The following is a 22,170-nucleotide window of genomic DNA, read 5'->3' on the forward strand; positions in this document are numbered from 1 at the left end:
TGTTTAAAGACCACATATCCTATTTACAAGCAAAATATCCTGATACTCTTCAGAGAGGGAGGCAGGGAGGAAAAATAATTCAGAAAATATGGCATGCAGCAGCAAAACCATTACTAATTAGAATGTTTACTTAGTTTTCCATGAGGCATCTGCAGCTATTTGAGTGAAGTAGAAAAATCAGTTCTAAGAAAAATAAACTTGTCCTTAAAATCTACAGCAATAGTTGGTATTATTTTGTTATTTAAATGTACTGAATTTGGTTAAAATTTGGTTCTCCTTGATATCATGTTCTCCAGTCTTATGCAAAGCAGTTTTCCTTGGTTACATTTTACTAATAATGTTTTAAACCAGTATGTAAAGAAACAGGACACTGATTTATAGTTTGTTTTTAGGGTCTTTCCCTTGAAACTACAAGTAATCAAAAATGCAGATTTCCTTCCCCCCCCCCTGTTTTTTAGTTGCATTTTCCCAACAGTTACAGTCCTCTACCCCAGTCACTTTCAGCCGTCTGATAGACTTGCCATCATTCAGAGGAATCAGGCCTGACTTGTCTCAAGAGATCTCTATTAGTCACTCATGCAAGTTTCAAGTAATTACATGTAATGTACTTATGGTTTTGGTTCTAGATGCGAGATCTCCAACCCTGGAATACAATAGCCTTCATCCCAGGTTGAGTTTGTCTGAAGATCGTCTTACAGTAAGCTGCAGCTGGAGGAGGAAATTTTACCCTTCTAGCCCCCAGAGATTTGATAAATTATGGCAAGTCTTGAGCAAAGATGCTTTCTTCTCTGGGAGCCATTACTGGGAAGTGGACGTGCTTCACGCTGGACAAGGATGGTGGATTGGAGCAGCATACCCTTCCATCAAGAGACATGGAGACTCCGAAACTTGTCGACTAGGGTGGAACAGAGCATCCTGGTGTATAAAAAGGTTTGACCTTGAATATTGGGCATTTCACAAGGGAGAGAGGACCCTGATCCTGATAGATGACGATCCAGAACGAATTGGCGTTTTCCTGGATTACGAGGCTGGCATCCTCTCGTTCTATAATGTAACGGATGGTATGGTCCACCTGCATACGTTCCGCTGCAAGTTCACAGAGCCTCTTTACCCAGCACTTAGGCTATGGGAAGGTGCAATAACAATCTGCAAACTGACTTAGGAAGTGATGAGACAAAGACATGAACTGGAGCCTGCTTTTCAATTATTTGTATGTAAAACCACTTTAAAAGGAGTTATAAATTAATTCTCGCCGATTAAAGCAACCATGCTGTAAGGCTCTAAAGGGTTTAGCTACAGGTACATTTCTGACTCAATACTGATCACTAACATGTGATTCTTAGTACCCAGTATAGATAAATACTCAGGTCTTCGTCAAATCAAATACTCCAGAAGATGCTATTATAGATAAGTGATTTTTACATGATTGTATTTTCAAAGTGCTCTTCTGCCATTTATGAATGGCACTTCAGGTTATGGAATTGTAAGAATCCTCCTCAGACTAAAAGCAATTTTGCACTGTATTTTTGTAGGGGACTAAAGCAATTTTACACTGTATTTTGGTAGTGGATTGTGGCTTACAAAATAGAACACAGTCCCATTTTAATTACATGATAGCCGTCATAGTTTATGCAATTGACATTTGGAACAGGAGCTAGCAGTCCATTTTATTAAACTACTACCTTACCTCCAGCTGGCTGGAGAGATTACCATCTTGCATAGGTATTACTCTGAGCTTGGCTTATGTAGGATACAACTTTTAGTTTAATTTTATTTCAGTTTGAATTTGGAGAACAGATCCAGTAACCGCAATAGCTCATGGTAAAAAGCTTCATCTACTTCCAAGAACAATCAAAGGGTTGTTTTCACTGTTGCCTAAAACTCATTTCAGATTGTCCTGGAGTGAGGACTTCTATATCTACACTAACTAGCTAGTGTTATTTGGGGACCAGTAACTAGAGCTTGACTTGAACTGATTTAAGTAGTACAGCACACTGGCCAGTGGGGGAAGCCTGTCCTACTGTTTTACAGTCAAACTTTCTGTAGCTGCCTCCTTCTCCAGAAATGCAGACTGCAGCAGGTCTGAAGGTGGCCACCTTTCACCCATATACTAGCAGGGTAGTGTGGGAGGAAGCACTATGCTGCTGTATAGCCCCCATCGCTCCCCATTTGGAAGTCAGAGGAATGTGGACCATCTCCACATTAGAGTCTAGCTACATTGTCACTTCCATTGCAGAGCTTACGGAGCTGGGATATATTACTTTAATTTCTCTCTAGCTTTCTACTTCCAAAGGCACTCAATTAATGATGTTTAACGAGGACAATGTTTTACCACACTCACATGTAAGCAGGTTGTTGACTGTTGCTTTCAAAGTTACTGTATTCTTAAAGTTGAGTGTGCATAAGAGTGGTGGTTTCTTCTTTTCCCAAATCCATAATACTTAAAATTCAGAAGGATTTCTTAGACTGTATCCACAGAAGTCCTTTTTCTAGTGTAGACCCACCTGTACTGCTTTAGCTACTGTATTCACTAACCTTGTGAGAGCACAGGCCTAGAAGACACCTTGGTTTCCAATGCCAGAGGCACGCTTACACTAATGTTCTCATCTGTGCATGGGATATTAAGAAAAATGCAAGGGCTAGGTCTCCTCTTTAAAATGAAATGGCAAAGTAGCAGCTTTTGTTTGACAAACTTGATTTATTTTTGTTTTCAATAAAAATGTTTCTTTCAACAATTGTTTAGTGTCATCTTCTATTAAGGCAAGCATCCTGCATCAACTGAAGCTCACAATCACGATTCATACAATTTAAGCAAGAAGCTGAATGAAACAACCTCTTTCCATCTTAAATGTATAGCCATACAGTATCCTGGCACTGCAGTAGTACGTTTAAGATAAACATTAAGCAGCCCACTGCTCTGCTTATATTGTCAGGGTGTCCCAGATACCTAAAGTCATAAAGGCAGAACGTTCCATCACCCTCACTGATAAAAATGATTTCTGCTATCAATTAATTAAAATGAATTCTAATAAGGTATTGCTTCAGTTATTACAGTAATTGAAGAGTGTATGACCTGCAGCCCACAGCTGCCATTTCCTCTAGCCTATAACCCTGCTTCCTTCATGCAGGAACGAAGCAGTAGCAATTAGTAAGTGCACAAGCTGGCGAGGAGCATGGGCTGCTGTAGCAGGAGGCTGCAATTCTCACTGTAAAGGAGATGATGGGGTGGCGACAGACCAAGGGGCAGAAAGGTAGCAGGGAGACACAAATGAGTTGTCACAGTGGAGCAGAGATGCAGTATGTAGGACTGTAACAGGGTTTAAAAGAGAACTAGATAAATTCATGGAGGTTAAGTCCATTAATGGCTATTAGCCAGGATGGGTAAGGAATGGTGTTCCTAGCCGCTGTTTGTCAGAGGGTGAAGATGGATGGCAGGAGAGAGATCACTTCATCATTACCTGTTAGGTTCACCTTTAGTTTGACCCAGTATGGCCATTCTTATGTAATCCAGTCTCTAGCATCAGATGATCTGATTGAAAGGTGTTTATTGGAAAAAAAAAAGGCCACCAGGAATATTGACTGCATAATTGTCTAATGAGAGATGTTTCTGCTAGGATAGTGCTACTGAGATTGGTACGTGAATATTGACATCTTAGATCTAGATTATCCCAAAAGGAACCTGTACATACTGTTCACTGTAATAAACCCACACACATCTTCTCACCCAAATAACCATTACTGTGATATCCTGACAATGAGCAGCATACAAGACACTTCTGAACGGGCTCTTTGGTGATGTTGAAGATTACATCCTTTTTTAACGCAATATTACAAAACTTTAATAAAACTGGGTTCATAATTTCATGTAAGTTCGCAGCAAATATTCTTGCCAACATGAAATAGAAATTCTGTTCAGATTCTCATACCTAAATCCCTTCATTTTAATCTACCATGCTATTAATTCCAAAGAGTATGGCTGCAGTATTGTACTGCACAGCATGTTATGAACAATACAGATGTGAATGCTTACATTTAGCATTTCACTTTTTTAACATGATTTTCTATTGCATCCTCAGTGATTGTTTCATCTTCTTCAATGTTTATTTTGACCTTTTTGCCAACCAGATCAAAAATTTCTTCTGGGAGGTATCCTTTAGGTTCTCCCACCTTCACTGTGAGCATGTCAAGAGTCAGCACCGTACCTTCAGGGATAGTCACTTTTGCCACCACAGACTTCCCCAGCTACAGAAATACCAACAGAAGAGGGTTAGTTTATTGAACCAAGTGCATTCTAATTCATAAAGTACCAAGGACAAGTGAAAGATTGAAAATCAGGTCTTTATCTTACCAGCTACAAAATAAACTCACTGACTTTCCTCTCCCCTGTCTGCTCTACTTTGAAATGCACTCACTTCAAATCAGTTTAGTGAAGATGTTTTAGTATGGAAATCTTCACTGTAAATACAGCTGAATGCCACATTGTATTGAGGGCACAGGTGTCATCCAAATCCTTTCTAGAATCAGAGGTGTGAATGATGGGGTGGTTCTAGTTACAGTGAAGAGAGCCTGCTGCCTTCCCCAAGACTGGTCAGGTTACTAGAAGAGGTCTACGAATGCCTAAGGCTCTAGCCTGACTACCAGAGGGCACTGTCACCAACCTTTGGTTAACTGGAGCTGCACTGCACTTGCCCACCTTGGCAAGATTATCAGCAGAAATAGTTATATGCTGACAAAACTAATGAATGAATTATACGCGGTAGTAAGTCTGCTAAGAAAAACTCTGCAGCATTAGCAGTGTCTACACATGAATGCTGTTGCTGCTATCAAGGGTTTGGGATGGGGAGGCAGAAGGAAATATATTAATGGGAGTAGAAGAGGATCTGCAGTTGCAGTTTGCAAGTTGCTTCTCCTACATACTAAACCAAGAACAATTAGTTGTCAGTCTAGCTGGCCTTTAGCTACATGTGAATTCAAAAGGAAAGTTACCTTTTCATTACAGGCCATTTCACAGGGCAAGAGCTGTTTGACTGGAGACCCCATTGCCCTTTCCACCAGACGGATTGTTCTCACTAATTCTGCCAGTTCATTCGGCTCCAGGGATGCCTGGTGATCATTTCCTTTCCATGTTTTGTCCAAAGTCACATGGCGTTCCAATACTTTAGCACCCATAGCAACTGCTGCTACTGAAATGGCTATGCCAGTCTCATGTCCAGAATAGCCAATGGGGATATCTGGAAAGGCTGACTGATACGCCTTGAATGACAACAAAGTTGATCTGAATTATAAGGATATCAATTCCAGAGTAACAGAGAGCAAATGTAACAATGACTGTAAGTGAATATACAGACGACTAGTGTCATAAAACAAATGGCTGGCTGTTTAACAGGTAAATCCTGCTTTCAGTTAACAAAACTAGCTGCGCTGCACTACTGACTAGTGTTTAAGGGGTTCACTGGGACAACCAGCATGAGTAAGGAAGGGTAGGCGCCTTGTACCTTAAAACTTCTTTGGTGTTTTTCCTAGTTAATTTGTATCCATCAGCACCTAAACCCCAAAGATAGTGGGTTACACTAACAATGTTTCTCTGTTCTCATCCAAAAGTCAACTGGACTGAACCAATTTAAAAATGTCTATAAAATCCTTTGGATACAGATTAACTTTAAAATAAAGCACCACATGTAACATTGCAGCAAAGGATACTTCAGACCTGATCCTAAAAGTGCTTATATTTGCACAAGTGAGTAGTCTCACTGAAAACAATGCCACTACTCGTGCATTTAGTTAAGCATGTGCTTAAATATTTTCCACAGTTTTGCAAACATTTTTTTCTTATTGCAGTATCCTTAGTAATCACAAATATTCATGTGCCTACTACCAGCAGGAGCATACTGCCTCAGGGCACAGATGCATTTTAGTCACATTCCTGCTTTTCATTGGAAATATTTTTAATTAAAAGTTTTCTGACCTGACCTACTATCTAGGTTCTTAGTGTCCGATTGCCTACACATTTTTGTCTTATGCCACGTTAGAGTGCAGGCACAAGATAATATTTCCACGCACATTTCACACCCAGCACTGTTTAAGTGTGCATGTGTCAACTGGTAATAACTAAATCAAATTCCTTGATGCCAAATTTTGCCGATCAGGGCTCCAGCAGAAGCTTTTACTTTTACCCTTAGGGGAACTAGAAAAACATGACATTTTCTGCCCTCTCAGCAGCAAATACCAGCATCACCAAGATCTAGGAATCTAAGTAAAAGTGCATTATTTCATCTGTGCCCTGCCTTCCCTATATGCTGTGTATTACATATGATTCACTGACCGTTATCACACGGAGGTTGACATCTTCAGGCTGAAGAGGGTAAGCACTGGTGCACTGGAGAAGGCAGAAGTTGGGATTGATCGGTTTCACAAGCTGATAAACCTTGTGCATTGTGTCCATTGACTGCATCCCACTGGAAATTACCATTGGACGACCTAGCCGGTAAAACAAACAGGGTCATTTTTCTCCCAAGGCTTCATGACTTAGGGCTAATCTATATATGAAAGTTGCATTGGTTTAACATAAGATGTGAATTTAAACAGATTCGGTTCAACTGGTCCAAAATGTTGACTACCACTATTTCAGTGCAAGAGTAGCTTATTTTGATGTAGCCAAAACTTGTTCCAAACTGATTTAAGCTAAAGCAATATAAGGCTGGTTAAACTAAACTAAGTGTGTCCACACAGCCTTTTGCACCAGTTTAACTAAATCAGTTTTTAAAAAAAAAACACACCTTTAGTTAAACCAGAGCAACTGTGTGTGTAGACAATCCCTTAGACGGCATAGCTGCTAGATCACCGCACCTAAGCATTTGTCAAGGATTTCATTTTGCTGTCTGAAATTAGTTAAACTAGAAAGAATGTTATGCCAGCAACAAAAACACCATGTCTGTTGTTCACTTAACGCTAAAATATACTGCAAGCAATTGCATTCTATTTAAAGATGCATTACGTTAAGTGTGCCTGATTGCTAACACTGATGTTGTGACAGGTTGGGGGGATGTCTGTGTTAAATTGCTAACCCCATTTTGTTTCATGGGCTCTAAGCCAAGAGAGCAGGGAGAAAGCTGGAACCCAGAACACTCCTAGCTAAAGGACAGGGGAAAAAGAGGAACAGAGACTGTTTTAAAACAGGGGAGCTTCTCTAAGAAAGGGGCCAGACCACAGAGACATACAAGAAAACCAGGCTAAGGAGGCAGGACAGGCTGACTAGCCTATGGATGCTGATCACACCCAGGACTCATAGGATGGGGGGCACTGCATTTAGGACTGTTTGTTATTTTCTAAAGATCTATATCTCTTTACTGTCCTTTGTTAAGAGTAAATTGTTTGTGATTAAGAAATCCCGTTGCTATGCCCGTGATCCTTGCTTTCCTGCCATGCTGTCTCTTAAGGGGTTAATAAAGAAGCTCAATGCAGCACTTGGATGGAACATGTACAAGCAACTGGGGCTTGGGAGAGCTAGGTCACTGGTTTTGGGGTCTAACGTGGCTGGACTGCAGGGTCCCGCTGCCCAAGATGGATGTTAGACATGCACTCTACACCTGGGAGTGTGCTTGAGAAACCCAGAGCTAGAACCAGGGGCATAGAAGTATGTGGGATCCAGCAGTTGGATTCGTACACAACAGACTGGTGGTCCATTCAGAGAGAGAGATTGGGCCAGGCTGTAACAGACCATATCTAAAGGAATTCACAAAGAGACATAACTTGAAATTGAGAAGTTAATGAAACTTTCAGATGGTTGTCTCAAGTGGGAGGGAAATGGTTGGGACCTAATCTGCTGGGACTCAGTGATGGTTAATAAAACAGTCAAAAATAAAACCAGTCACCTTTCTTTGCTGTTTTTTCCAAATATGGAAAATTGTTAGTGTCCCCTGATCCTACTTTAAAAAATGGAACATCCAGTTCATGCAGAAACTCGACCGCCATCTATGAAAAGAGAACACATTTTTTTTAATTCCTAAAATTACCAGTCCCACTCCTACTCAACATTAACAAAGAATCACCCACAGTGGATAACTGAGCCCTTCTTTTCCATAAGAAAGACTAGGAAATTGTAACAAAAGTATTTGAAGTTCAAGGTCATGCACACACATACTCCAATGATCACATCACTTCCCACTCCCAGATCAGGGACAACATAGAGAATGCATGGGGCCAAATTCTGCAGACTAACCCTGTGAAACCCCAAACAGCACTGAATTTGGCCCAAGAAGTTTAGTCTAGCAAGATTAAGTATAGTGTCTACGGTGTGACTGAATTTACTGGTCAGGAAAGGTGCTGGATAGATAGTGCTAGAGACTGATATCTGCTGTCCGTGAATTGCTTTGAGATCCTTAGTGCTATATCAAAGTATCCATGTTGCTATCCACAGAATGAGCAGCAAAATCACTAACTTCACCATGCAGATTTGCCAATGTGCTTCCACCATGAACTGAAGGTCCCACCTCTAGGCATCAGAGAGTAGTGCAGCTTCCAGGTGTTTTTAATCTTTGGCTTCTCTCACCTGGTGTTAATCAGATTCAGCTGAGCTGGTGATTTTTGTTTCAGGTGGTAGTGTAGTCATGATATGGGGGAGGGGGATATCTTTTGTTGGTGTGAGAGACAAGCTTTTGAGCTTACACAGAGCTCTTCTTCAGGTCTGGGAAAGGCACGCAGTGTGTCACAGCTAAATACAAGGTGGAACCGTTTTTTTAGCATATGTAGTTAACATATTGTAAGAGACTGTTAAGGTGAAGTGGCCAGTTAACACTTCCACAGTCATAAGACAAAGAAGAGTTAGTGGGTTACAGGTTGTTGTAATAATAAAGACACTGGGATTTTTTGACTTAAGTCCATGATTTTTAGTGTCTAACAAAGTTATGAATTTAAGCTCTTAGGCATGTCTTTTGAAGGTATTAGGCAGGTTCCCTTTGAGGATAAGGCCTGAGAGGTCAGATATGGAGTGATCATTTTGTGAAAAGTGTTCACCCAGAGGTAATATGGTGATTTTGACTTATTTTTCTGTGTGAGTTCATTGCAGAGCATAGTGATTGTCCGGTTTCACCCACATAGTTGTTACGGGGGAATTTAGTGCACTGGATGAGATATACCACATGTTGTGATAGGCATGTGTAGGACCCAAGAATTTTGAATGGTGTGCTGTGGGGGGATATTGATCATCGTAGCAGTAGAGATATGTCTACAGGTTTTGCACCTGTTGTTATGGAGAGGGTCTGAGTCTCTCTTTGAGTTGATGTGTCTTGGTCTATGGGGAGCTTGCTGGTGAGTTTTGTGACCTTTGTCACAACTCATTTCGCTCATCAAATGGTAACAACTTTCAGCCAGGACTGGATTTGAATCAATGACCCAAAAGGTGAAAGGTATCACCAACCTTCTGAACCAGTGATTAACTCCTCTCTTAGGACTTTGTTTTCTGGAGGCCCAGCTGTAAACTACCAGGTGGATGCTTTTATTTATAGAATGCTTTCATTCTAAAGAGAAGGGATCCCCCCTCCCCCCCATTTTTTAAATAAAAAAGTCAGAATAGAAAATGTTACAAGTCTCAAAACTATTGAGAGGTTCTATAATTGTATAGAAGAGCTGTTTATTCAGTAGTTAGAGGATGGCAAAAGAAAAAAATATTCATATTATGGGGGAAATTACTTCAGAACTGTTAAGTGGCATCTGGAAAAAATGTTGCCACCCTAAATAGGAAGACACTTCTACTTTTATAATGCAACTAAGAAGATAAATATAAAGCTGTACCAGAACACGTGAAATATCAACAGCTTCTCGAAATGTTAATTATACTCAACCCTCTTCTAAAAACATACATGCTGCAGACAAAATAATTCAGGTATTATCAGAGATCATGCAATGACTGCCATTACAATTGTAATTGACCTCTTTAAGTAGAGGAGTCAACTGGAGGAATTAAAAATAAAACCATTAATCAGCAGAGCTGTTACAAAACTCCTCCACGCTTGCTCTGTTTTGGGAAGACATTAGAATAGCTATACAACTTTGTCAATGCTGGAAAGGACAGCAAATTCTGCAACTCATTCATTGTAGTTATGGCGTTTATTTAGAGGTTAAGGCCTGAATCCCCAAAAGGTATTTAGTCACCAAACTTGCATTGAAATTAACAGGAGTTAGGTGCCTAAATATCTTTCAGGATCTGGGTCTAGGATTTCTGCCAGAAAGAGGAAAGACAAAAGCAACTGTGATCTATTCTAATTTGCCCTGCCTCTATGATGCTAAATCAAATTTACTGTGCTTATGCTGTTGTGGATCTTCATAATTATTTGAACTAAATAAACAAATTAGATTTGTGGCCCCCTGTTACCACTGAAAGGGCTTGGGGAATAATAATAGGTATATCTCCAATTATTATATATTATCTCCTAGAGCTGGAAGGGACCTTGAAAGGTCATCGAGTCCAGCCCCCTGCCTTCGCTAGCAGGACCAAGTACTGATTTTAGCCCCTGATCCCTAAGTGGCCCCCTCAAGGATTGAACTCACAACCCTGGGTTTAGCAGGCCAATGCTCAAACCACTGAGCTATCCCTCCCTCCACAGATTACACAAAAGAGAGATATGGAGCCCAACCATTCTTAAGCATAACAGCTATTTTCTAACTGTGCTCATTTTCTAAAAATATATGTTCTAAAAATTATTTGGGGGAAATTCCATGGCCTGTTACACTCAGGAGATCAGACTAGATGATCACAATGATCCCTTCTGGCCTTGGAATCTGTTAATCATTTCTTATGAAAAGTTGGCAAATCGTATGGGAGAGATTCAAGGAACGGGAAATAACCTTGAATGACGCACATGGTACACATACAGTGGTTCACTGGGACTCTGTTCTGTCTTCACTAAAAATTGGAACATAGAGTAAATAAAGGAGTCACTCACTTCCTTTCTATTTACTTTATATTAATCAAAATTTCTTCCTCATATCATTAAAAACTTAACTCTACGTCTTCTACAGCACAAAATTCCATTTAGTTATATTCAGCTTATATTACTAATTGAAAAATATTATTTCATGGCATGAAGCATTTACAATGAAAACACATTAGTCATGATGAGACCCGCAGGCAGCTTCTTAGACAAATACATTATGCATTTTCGGGGGTCAATATTGTCAATTAAATTAGGATGGCTGCCTCAGTCACAAGACATCAGTATCCAAAGTAACAAAGGAAATTATCTTGGAAGGTGCTAAGCAACTTCAGCTAGCCATTGGAGGGGCTCAGCCCTTCATGATAAGTGTTTCACACTTCGTAGATCAAACACCAAAGAATGAAAGGTGGGGTTTTCAAAAGTGTCTCTTCAAAAATCCCACTTTAAAATCCCGGATGTAAGAGCACATGGGGGATTGTTAATCTAAAAGTTCAATATCCATTATTTAGCAAGCCTCCTTGACTTGAAGGCAGCATGAAGAGACCCACAGCAGTAGTTTTGCTCATCTGTTTCTAGGCCAAAATTGAAAAACCAAAATAATCCTTGAACTTTATCCGGCACTTCCGCTGAAACACACTGAAAATAAGACTGTATCTGTTGAATTTTCCAGTTAACAGACTTCAGCTATACCTCATGTTCAAAGGATTATGTTAACATCAAGATTATGTAGTTGCTGAGGTCAGTTATGCACAACAGCTGAGGATTACAGAGGGCTTTTTTATTTCTTTATACACACACACACACCTTTGATGGAAGCAGTATGAATTATAGGCTTCCTGGAGAAAATGTGTTTATAGGAGAGGACTTGAAGGCAGAGTGGCTGAGAGACCATCAGACGGGATCAGGGTGTTTCAGGAGGAGGGAGTTGGATGGAAGGATTCCTGACCAAAGAGTAGGAGAAGACAACAAAAGGGACCATTAGTTTTGTGGTTTGGGTCAAGCAAAGGGGGTATGGTGGGTAGCAAACAGAGAAAATTGCAAAATAGCAGCAGGGGCTCAGATGAGAAAGGCTTTGACAGGAAAGGAATTTGATGCAAAGTGAAGGCTGAAGGAACCTGAAAGGAGGAGCTGACCATCGAGAGGGTAACATGTAATATGGGAGAGTTGCCAAACTCTGTTGTAACCAGGTTTAAACTGATAAAGATCAAGTTATTCAGAGTTCTGGATGAGGCCTTTCTTTAATTTGCTCCACTGTGCGTAGGCACTTCAGCATATTAGAATATGTATTGGGGGGTCATTGGGTAGGAAACATGCAACTGTAACTGGGGGCTAGTCTACACTGGCAACGCTAAGGTGCTGCCGCGGCAGTGCTTTAACATGGCTTGTGTAGTGATGGCAAAGCGCTAGGAGAGAGCTCTTCCAGCACTCGAAAAACCCACCTCCATGAGAGGCGCGGCTCCCAGCGTTGGGGCACTGTTTACACTGGCGCTTTAGAGCGCTGAAACTTGCTGTGCTCAAGGGGGTGTTTTTTCACACCCGAGTGAGAAAGTTGCAGCGCTGTAAAGTGCCAGGGTAGACAAGCCCTGACACACAATGGGACTGATTAAAGATGAAAGTTATGCATTGGCTCTAGTTTTCATTTGTTTTGCAATTTAGAGTCCAGACCCTTGATGTTAGTTTTACATATGAATTACACAACACTACAACTGTGTTAATGCAAGAATTGCATTTTGCTTTCTGTACCATTACAGCTCATGTACCTCATCCATGCCAGAGGCTGTGAAGTAGATGCCTATCTCCTTTGCATACTTCTGTAGCTCTCGATACTGGTCATGACTGAACTCCAGGTGGCGCTTATGCTCCCCATAAGTCTTTCCCCAGGAGTGTTTGGAGGTATAGGGCCTCTCCAGGGCTTTCTTGTTAAATTTGTGCTCCAACTCACTCTTCTGGAACTTGGCACAGTCTGCTCCACACTCCTGCAAGACATATCATCATCTCAGAATCTGCACAAGACAGGTGCCACTGAATCTATAGTTCGTAAGTACTGCTGAAAAGAAATACACAGAACCAAAGTAACAGTCTGGCTAACATTCTCATATGTGAAAATAAGACTGAAAATAACAGTGTCTTCCTATCTTTGACAGAACTAACGTAAGTAATTGTGTGAGGGTGTCCATAAAAATAATTTAGGATCGCATGCAACAAAGACAAACATTTTTAAAAACCATGTATGTGTACTGACAGCTAATCACATCAATTATTTCCTTACTGAACATCAGCTTTAATATGGAAAACACTGATCCTCCATAGACATACTATATAATATAAATAAACTGTCAAACTACTAATGTAACTTTGTAATTTTAACAAGATTTCCAATTATATCAAGGTCCAATGATTCTGGAAGGAAAAATAAAAACCATCTGGGGATTTATTAGCTTGGATTTGCTCAATCTAACCTTTATTGTAAATGTGCACTCTAAAACCAGTATATAGGGTTTACGTAAGGTCAAGCGTCCAAATAAATTCTGCTCGTATTTCTCCCTCAAGTTCAGTCTGCTAATCTCTAATAGCTGCTGTTATAGGTACTGAAGTCAAGGAAATTTCTGAGGTTGACTGTACGTCAACCTTTAAAGAAAAAAAATATAAAGCAACCCAACTCCAGTGAGTTCAACATCAAGAGAGAAAGAAGAGCTGGTAAATCACAGGGGTTCACCTCACTAAAGAGTGCTGTTTGGAAGTTCAGCTAAAATAATATAAGTCAAAAGTTGCAGTGCCAAGTGGACAGCAATCATTCATACAGTAACATATATAGTATAGGGAGATAGGTCTTTTTCAGTTTCTTATAAGATTTTTACAATCTCTTGCTTTATTAGCTAAAATCTGACACACTTGTTCAGTCCCTGATCAATTTTTTTTAAGTTGGGAAAATGGTTCAGATGTTTTCAATTACAGATAGTGGGGAAATGAGCTATTTTTCTATTTAAGAATGCAGCTTTAAAAAAAACAGCTCTGGCACCTCGGTGGGAGATGAAAGAAACTTAAAATTTGACTGGGACATAGTGGCAAATATGCCTTTCATGGATACTTTTATTATCATTACAAATGGCTCCACACATGTATTCCGTCATGTGGTGAATGAGGCAGGATCCTGCAAAAACAGTATGTGATCCCTGGTAGGTTAATTGGGCCACTTCCTGCTTTTGAGCTAACTTTAGTGTTCCTGTAACACAGCTTTAGATAAATCTTTTTCAATGTGACACATCACCAGCTGGGAGACGACTGTTGTCCTGCCTCTAATCTTGTGGGTGCACCTAGGCCAGCTCAGAGCTCCACTGTGCCAACCCTCTCACTGACCTGCACTCCCAGGGCTCCCTGATCCCTGTAGAGGGTACACGGGAAGGCAGTGATGCTGTTGGGGAGTGGTGCTGAAATTCACTGCTCGCAGGGAGCAGTGACTAGGACACCTCATCCCCTTGCAGGGCTTCTGGGGTCACCCCTGCCCCTAACACCACTGCTCCCCGATAGACCCTTCAACACAGCACCCCTGCCCCACTCCTCTCCCAGCACCCCTAGAGTCCCCAGCACCCTAGCTCCTCTCCAAGCACTCCTGCTCCTCTACAGAGCCCTTCCCCCTACAGAGCCCTCCCCCCAGCGCCCTCCAACCCCACTCACTCCCCACAGGGTCCCTGCTCCCCAGACCCCTCCTCCCAGCACCCTCCAACCCCCACCCACTCCCCCCAGACCCCTCCCCCCAGCACCCTCCAACCCCACTCACTCCCCCCAGGGTCCCTGCTCCCCAGACCCCTCCCCCCAGCACCCTCCAACCCCACTCACTCCCCCCAGAGTCCCTGCTCCCCAGACCCCTCCTCCCAGCACCCTCCAACCCCCACCCACTCCCCCCAGCGCTCTCCAACCCCCACCCACTCCCCCCAGCACCCTCCAACCCCACTCACTCCCCCCAGGGTCCCTGCTCCCCAGACCCCTCCTCCCAGCACCCACCAACCCCCACTCACTCCCACCAGCACCCTCTGACCCCCACCCACTCCCCCAGCGCCCCTGCCCCCCCAGACCCCTCCTCCCAGCGCCCTCCAACCCCCACTCACTCCCCCCAGACCCCTCCCCCCGGCGCCCTCCCCCTACGGCAACCCCGCCCCCTAGACCTCCCGCAGCCCGTCCCCCACAGAGGCCCCGCCCCCTAGTTCCTCCTTCCCTCCCAGCAGAGCCCGGGTCCGGTCAGCCCGGAGCCCCGCCTCGGCCGCGCGCACCTTGACCATGCGGATCATCTGCTTGGCGACGGCGAGGTCCCCCTGGTGGTTCTGGCCGATCTCGGCGATGATGAAGCAGGGCTGGGCCCCCCCGACCCGCCGGCCCGGGCACAGCTCGAACTCCAGCGGCATCGCGGCGCGCGGGCGAGCGAAGCGCGCGCGAGCACCGGGAACAACGGCCGCCAACGGCTACTGCCCCAGCCCGGCGCGCCACCGCCGGCAGGGAGCCCGGGCTACGTCACCCCGAGCCTCAGCCAATCCCCGCGAACGAACGCCGGCCCAGCCCAGCCAATCAGAGCGGCTCATGGGCACACGGAAGGGTGGGGCTAAGAAAGGTCCGGGTCCGGTTCGGCCAAGCGTGGTGCGAGCCGCACGCCCTTTGAGGGGCTGGTTCCCCGGGTAACGCAGCGCGCGATGCCAGCCGGGGCCCGGCCCAGCGGGGCCCACACGGTCCCGAGAAAAGGCCTCAGCCGGACTCTGAATAACTTGATCCGTATCCGCCTAGAGCTGGTTACAGCGGAGTTCGGCAGCTCTCCCAAATCCCGTGTTACCCGCCTGTGGGCAGCGCCTCCCGTCGGGTCCCTTCAGCCTTCGCTTTGCGTCCCGTTCCCTTCCCGCCAAGGCCGTTCCCGCCTCAGCCCCCGCTGCTCCTTTGCAGTTTGTCCAGGAGGTTGTCGCTGCTGTGGGAGGGTTCCAGAGACAGTTTAGTAAATGGGTGGGAGTTGTTGGAGTTGTGGTGGAAATCTCTGAGGGCGTTTAAACCAGGGGTCCCCAACGCGGTGCCTGTGGGTGCCCGCCACGGCGTCTGTGTGTGTCCGCGTACTGGCCGGTGGACGAGCATCCGCCGAAATGCTTATCAGTGGCATTGCCCCGCTCGTTGTCTGGCGAAGATTGGGGCCCACTGGTTTAAACCATCTGTCCAGACAATATCGGCCTCTCTCGGATCTGCCCTACAGATCCTGCTGTATTTGTCCAGAAATTCTTCTTCAAGGTGGTCCATGAAGAGGTTGCCTATTGGGGAACCCTTACCCATGGTTTTGAGAAAGTGTTTGTTGTTGAATGTAAAATTGTTATGGGTGAGGATGAAATAGATGAGTCTGGCAATGTGTTTGGGGTGGATATCTGAGGGTTGTCTGTTTTGTAAATATTTGAGGCAGGCAGCTACACTATCATTGTGAGGGATGTTGGTGTATAGGGACGTGACATCCATAGTAGCAAGCATAGGCACCGACTTCCCCTCTTTTCCCTGGGTGCTTGGACCCTCACCCCGATCCCTGTCCCTGGCGCTGTTACCCCCTCCACCCCTTCCATGAGGCCCTGCCCCTGACCCGCCTCTTCCACCCCTTCCTCGCCCCCTTTCCAACTCCTTCCCCAAATCCCGGCCCCGCCTCTTCCCCGCCTCCTCCCCGAGCACACCACGTTCCCACTCCTCCCCACCCCGCGGAGCGTGCTAACGCCACCAAACAGCTGTTCGGTGGCAGCCAGGCAGGAAGTGCTGGGAGGTAGGCAAAGGAGCAGGGACGTGGTGTGCTCAGAGGGAGGAGGAGGAGGAGGTGGGGCGGGGAGTGAGGGGAGCTGGCTGCCAGTGGGTGCAGAGCATCCACTAATTTTTCCCCTTGGGTGCATTGCCCTGGAGCACCCACAGAATCGGCGCCTATGGTAGCAAGGATTACCCTTCATGCAGCAATGAATGATTTTTAAAGCCAGTCTCATGATTTCTTGGGCGGAGGGAGGCTGACATGATTTTTAATGTTTGCGGTTGACAACACTGACACCACCAGTGAGCCAGGCAATTTAAACACTTAATACCCCACCGACCCCCCACTTTGGTCCCCACTCTTAGTCGCCCCTCCCATTGTCAAGTTCCTTTGGGGGATGGGGGTGGGAATAGGGTGACCAGATGTCCCGATTTTATAGGGACAGTCCCTATATTTGGGGCTTTTTTTAATATGGGCTCCTATTACCTCGCACCCCCATCCCAATTTTTCACATTTGCTATCTGGTCACCCAAGGTGGGAACTATTTGTGCTTAGGCGAGTGACTATGGAAATGGTGTCATCTAACTCACCAGCCCCACTCCCAGTATGTGTTCAGAGTCCTGGCTGCTTACTTTAGTCACAAAAGGACAACTTTACTACTTTCTCCTGCAAAGGTAATGCAGCCATAGGAGAACCATCTGGATTCTTTTCTGGCTCACAGGTCATAATCAGAATTGTTAGCCAAAGGGGACAGAATTGTTAATAAGAGTGGCATGATAAAATTCTATGAAATAATATGAATCGAAACATTCCACTGGAATTTTTTTAAATCCCCCTCCCACATACACACACACACACTTTGGTAATTGAACCACTTGTGATCTATCTGCATTTCCTAAAGATATTTGCAGTTAGTCCAAACAAGCTACTAGATGGGGTCTCCTGATACATGGATGGCACACTCCCATACATATCTTTCTACCCCAAACATCCCACTCTAATCTTGACAAAAAGCATGGTTTAAAACACCTGTTGTTGCTGGAACCTAGCACCTCAGAAATATTAGATAAGATTCTTCACATATGTTTCTGAAATTTCAGATATCTTGTCAGTCATGAATAAGGCCCTTTGTTTTCGGTTTGTGTTTTATTTAATGTTTCCCAGCGAGGGGGATGTCGCCTCTTCTGGGGAGCCCCCCAGGTAAGCGCCACCCAGAGCCCACCTCACCCCATCCTGTGCCCCAACCCTGTGCCCCTCAAACACACCCAAAAGCTGCTGCTGCTGGGGGGGAAGGGGTGGTGTCCCAAGACTGCCCCAGTAGCAGCCGATACGACTGGCACACGTGCTGCCTGAGCTGCCCCCGGGTCCTGATTCTCCACTGCCTTGAACTTTGTGTAGTCTTTCCAGCTGGGTGAATTGGGAGGGAAAGGAGAGTACGGAAGCCTAACATATTGATGGAGCTGGGCCCTATTCCATTTTACTCTGCCCCTGCAGGTCTCCAAGTATTTTAGGTCCAGTAATTCCAGGCTGGGCTCTTTATTTGCAGATTTAGTACCAAAGCTCTTTTCTACCAATGTGTGAAGGCTTTATTTCAGAAGCAAAGGCAATGTAAGGAAAATACTCCTCCTCCATGAGGATTTCACCATTCAGAATGTAGCAAGAGAAAATACTAATGTCTAACTGACTTTCCACCCAAAACTTTAAAGAATGATGACGTTGTGGTAGGCATTTACATTAGTGAGATAAAAAGCTGATTATTATATTTGTTCAGCAGGTTTCTGAGTCAACACAAGTCAGTTATTCAGGTCAGCTATGTTAACAAGAGAAACGGTGAGCAGTATATTTGCATTTGTTGGGTGTGGTAGAAGTGTGGACACTTGGAATCTCTGACTGATGAATGATCCTGCTCTCAACTTCATCCTTGACTGAACTTTGTGCGACTGTAAGATGTGGAATTGTTTATTCACTCCCTTTAATCTATGATTCTTTTCTTTTCTATGAAATACTCTGTTTTAAGTGAAAACAACGAGGAATCCTTGTGGCACCTTAGAGACTAACAAATAGAAACGAGTAGAGGTAACATAAATCCAGAGACTAACACATTTATTTGGGCATAAGCTTTCGTGGGCTATAACCCACTTCATCAGATGCATGGAGTGAAAATACACTAGGCAGGTATAAATGTACAGCACATGAAAAGATGGGAGTTGCCTTTCCGAGTTGGGGAGTCAGTGATAACAAGGCCAATTCAATTAGAGTGGATGTGGATGTGAATTGGCCTGGTTAGCACTGACCCCCCCACTCGGTAAGGCAACTCCCATCTTTTCATGTGCTGTATATTTATACCTGCCTACTGTATTTTCAACTCCATGCATCTGATGAAGTGGGTTATAGCCCACGAAAGCTTATGCCCAAATAAATTTGTTAGTCTCTGGATTTATGTTACCTCTGCGTGTTTCTGTTATGTATACAGAACTGCTATTCTTTAAAGCAGTGGTCCCCAAACTTTTTACCTCGTGCCTCCCCCATCCGCCCCCGCCTCACTCCCCAGAGGTGGGGCCAGGAGCAGGGCCATGGCTCTGGGAGGGGGTACGCAGGCACGGGTAAGAGGGCAGAGGCTGGGGCCATGGCAGGGGCAGGAGTCGAGCCTCGGCTGGGGACTGAGGCCAGCAGCTGGTGCCCCAGGTGCAGGGCTGGGGCTGGCAGCCGCGGCTGGAAACAGAACCCCGGAGTGGGGCCGGCAGTCAGATCCCCAGGCGCAGGGAAGGCAGCCAGGACCCGGGAGTGGGGCTGCCAGCCATATCCCCCAGTGTGGGGCAGGCAGCCAGGACCCCGGGAGCAGGGCCGGCAGTTGGAGCCACAGGCATGGGGTAGGCAGCCAGCACCCCGGGAGCAGGGCCGGCAGTTGGAGCCACAGGCATGGGGCAGGCAGCCAGGACCCCGGGAGCAGGGCTGGCAGCCATATCCCTAGGCATGGGACAGGCAGCGAGGACCCCGGGAGCAGGGCCAGCAGTTGGAGCCACAGGCATGGGGCAGGCAGCCAGGACCCTGGGAGCAGGGCTGGCAGTTGGAGCCACAGGCATGGGGCAGGCAGCCAGGACCCCGGGAGCAGGGCTGGTAGTTGGAGCCACAGGCATGGGGCAGGCAGCCAGGACCCCGGGAGCAGGGCTGGTAGCCATATCCCTAGGCATGGGACAGGCAGCGAGGACCCCGGGAGCAGGGCCGGCAGTTGGAGCCACAGGCATGGGGCAGGCAGCCAGGACCCCGGGAGCAGGGCTGGTAGTTGGAGCCACAGGCATGGGGCAGGCAGCCAGGACCCCGGGAGCAGGGCTGGTAGCCATATCCCTAGGCATGGGACAGGCAGCGAGGACCCCGGGAGCAGGGCCGGCAGTTGGAGCCACAGGCATGGGGCAGGCAGCCAGGACCCCGGGAGCAGGGCTGGTAGCCATATCCCTAGGCATGGGACAGGCAGCGAAGACCCCGGGAGCAGGGCTGGCAGTTGGAGCCACAGGCATGGGGCAGGCAGCCAGGACCCTGGGAGCAGGGCTGGCAGCCATATCCCTAGGCATGGGACAGGCAGCGAGGACTCCGGGAGCAGGGCCATCAGTTGGAGCCACAAGCGTAGGGCCAGCAGCCGGGACCTTGGGCGCAGATCCGACAGCCACAGCCGCGAGTGGAGCCCCGGGAACAGGACCAGCAGTTGGGAGCCCGGGCATGGGGCTGGCACCTGGAGCCAGGAGCAGAGCTGGGTGGTGCTCCCTCTCCGACCTTGTGGGAGCTGGCCCGGGCCTACAGTGACCAGACAGCAAGTGTGAAAAATAGAGACAGGAGGTTAGGGGTAATAGATACCTATATAACACAAAGCCCCAAATATCGGGACTGTCCCTATAAAATCGGGACATCTGGTCACCCTACTCGGGCCCCAGCCACGCTCCCCTAAATGTTCCTTCGCGCCTTCCTATGGGAGCATGCCGCACAGATTGGGGATTTCTGCTTTAAAGAATAGTGCTCTTGAATATAAAATTCAGCTTGTGTTATACATCACACTTTTTTATGTTGATAATGGGGCATAGGTGGGTATGTCGCCCAAATTGTTCAGCCTTCAACAGGCTGCATTATATCAGCAATATAAAAGAGATCTTGGAGTCTATGTTACCTTGACAACTTTAAAATATACTGGACCAAATTAAGCTCCTCTGTGTAAGCAGGTGCAACTTCCAGTGAAATCAACAGTTGTGCCTACTTAAACCAAAGATGAATTTGGCTTATAGAGGTGGAAGTGGCATAAACAGAGAAACTCTTGCTGTGTAAAGGTTCAGCACCCCAATGTAGCCAACATTCATGATTTTACTGGGAAAATAGTGTGTAAGAATAGGGTAGTAGCCATTTAAATAGTGTTTGAGCCTCACCATTTTGCATGTTTTAGAAGCTGCCAGAACCAGCCAGAGCAGCAGTGTGTATCTGCAGTGACGCCTTAAACACAGTTATCTGGACCCTGCACTACCCGTGTAATTCCTTTATAGCATGTTTATTATGTAAAGAGCAAAAGACACAACAGTGAATCTGGCAATGTTATTTTTTCAAGGGTTCTCATGGATTTCTTCAATAGTGTGTAGTTTTGTTTTTATCCAAAATGTCAGCCATCTATTCCTACCTATGGAACTAAAGCCCCAGTCTATCCCTGAGGATGGCCAAGATGGCTGCCATGACCCTTTGACCTTTCAGGGGAAAGCAAAGCTGTTCCCAGCAGAGATGGCCTCCATCTCCCATTGTTTTCAATACAGGGTGGGGCCCAGGCTGGCTTCAGGCTTTTGAATCACCCTGTAAGGGCCAGGTAGGGAATAGGAGAATGTGGAGGTGCCAAGAATGAGAATGAAATGCCAGGAAGGGGAATGTGTTAGGAAACTAGGAAGGAATATATCCCAGTCAGAGTTTGGATAGCAGGAGGCAGAGGGAGAGAGATGCAGGTGAATGTGGGGAGCGGGAGGCAGGCTGAGGATTTCAGGGGAAATTGGGGAGGGGGAGGCAGGCTGAGAGGTGCAGGGGAATGTGGGGCGTGGGGGGCAGACTGAGGGGATTGCAGGGGAATGTGGCATGGCGGAGAGTGGGGTAGGGAAATGTGAGGGGGAAGGAAGGAAATATGGGGATAGGTGAATGTAGGAAGTAGGAGGGAATAAGAGACTATTGGGGAACATTGCAGGTGAATGTGACGCTTCCTGCCCTGTCTAGAGAGGGAGGGAGAGGAAGGGCATAGAATGGCAGCTCCCCAGAGTTGCCAGTTTTGGTTGGACTTATTCCTGGAGGTTTCACCACATGACATAATCTTTAATTAAAGATTAATCTTTAATTCCTGGAGACACCAGGAAAATCCTGTAAGGTTGGCAACGCTCCATACCCAGAGGATACAGAAAGTAAGCACAGTCCTCTCGGAGCGTGCAGTAGGGACATCTGCATTTTTGAGACGGTATTGAAGCTTGAATTTTGAACCCGAGA

At 45.7% G+C, this 22,170-nt stretch overlaps 2 protein-coding genes across 4 annotated transcripts in view; one reads left to right on the forward strand and one right to left on the reverse strand.

The window, feature by feature from the left end:
• TRIM14 (tripartite motif containing 14) overlaps positions 1 to 2,735 on the forward strand; it is a 28,531-nt gene extending 25,796 nt beyond the window's left edge. Inside the window, exon 6 of the mRNA XM_045020747.1 lies at positions 627 to 2,735. Within this exon, the coding sequence (XP_044876682.1) occupies positions 627 to 1,162 (536 nt within the window). The 3' untranslated portion in view covers positions 1,163 to 2,735. The remainder of the gene's footprint in view (positions 1 to 626) is intronic.
• Positions 2,736 to 3,575: 840 nt separating this feature from the next.
• NANS (N-acetylneuraminate synthase) overlaps positions 3,576 to 22,170 on the reverse strand; it is a 35,130-nt gene continuing 16,535 nt past the window's right edge. For 2 of the 3 annotated variants that reach the window (XM_045020748.1, XM_045020749.1), the window contains exons 3-7: positions 12,692 to 12,907; positions 7,872 to 7,971; positions 6,323 to 6,477; positions 4,987 to 5,253; positions 3,576 to 4,242 (exon numbers count right to left, since the gene is read on the reverse strand). In XM_045020748.1, the coding sequence (XP_044876683.1) occupies positions 4,033 to 4,242; positions 4,987 to 5,253; positions 6,323 to 6,477; positions 7,872 to 7,971; positions 12,692 to 12,907 (948 nt within the window). In that variant the 3' untranslated portion in view covers positions 3,576 to 4,032. Of the gene's footprint in view, positions 4,243 to 4,986; positions 5,254 to 6,322; positions 6,478 to 7,871; positions 7,972 to 12,691; positions 12,908 to 15,199; positions 15,429 to 22,170 lie in introns of those variants that run through there. The other variant, XM_045020750.1, reaches the window with a different exon arrangement.

The sequence above is a fragment of the Mauremys mutica genome, chromosome 6 (genome assembly GCF_020497125.1).
Source record: "Mauremys mutica isolate MM-2020 ecotype Southern chromosome 6, ASM2049712v1, whole genome shotgun sequence".
Lineage (NCBI taxonomy): Eukaryota > Metazoa > Chordata > Testudines > Geoemydidae > Mauremys > Mauremys mutica.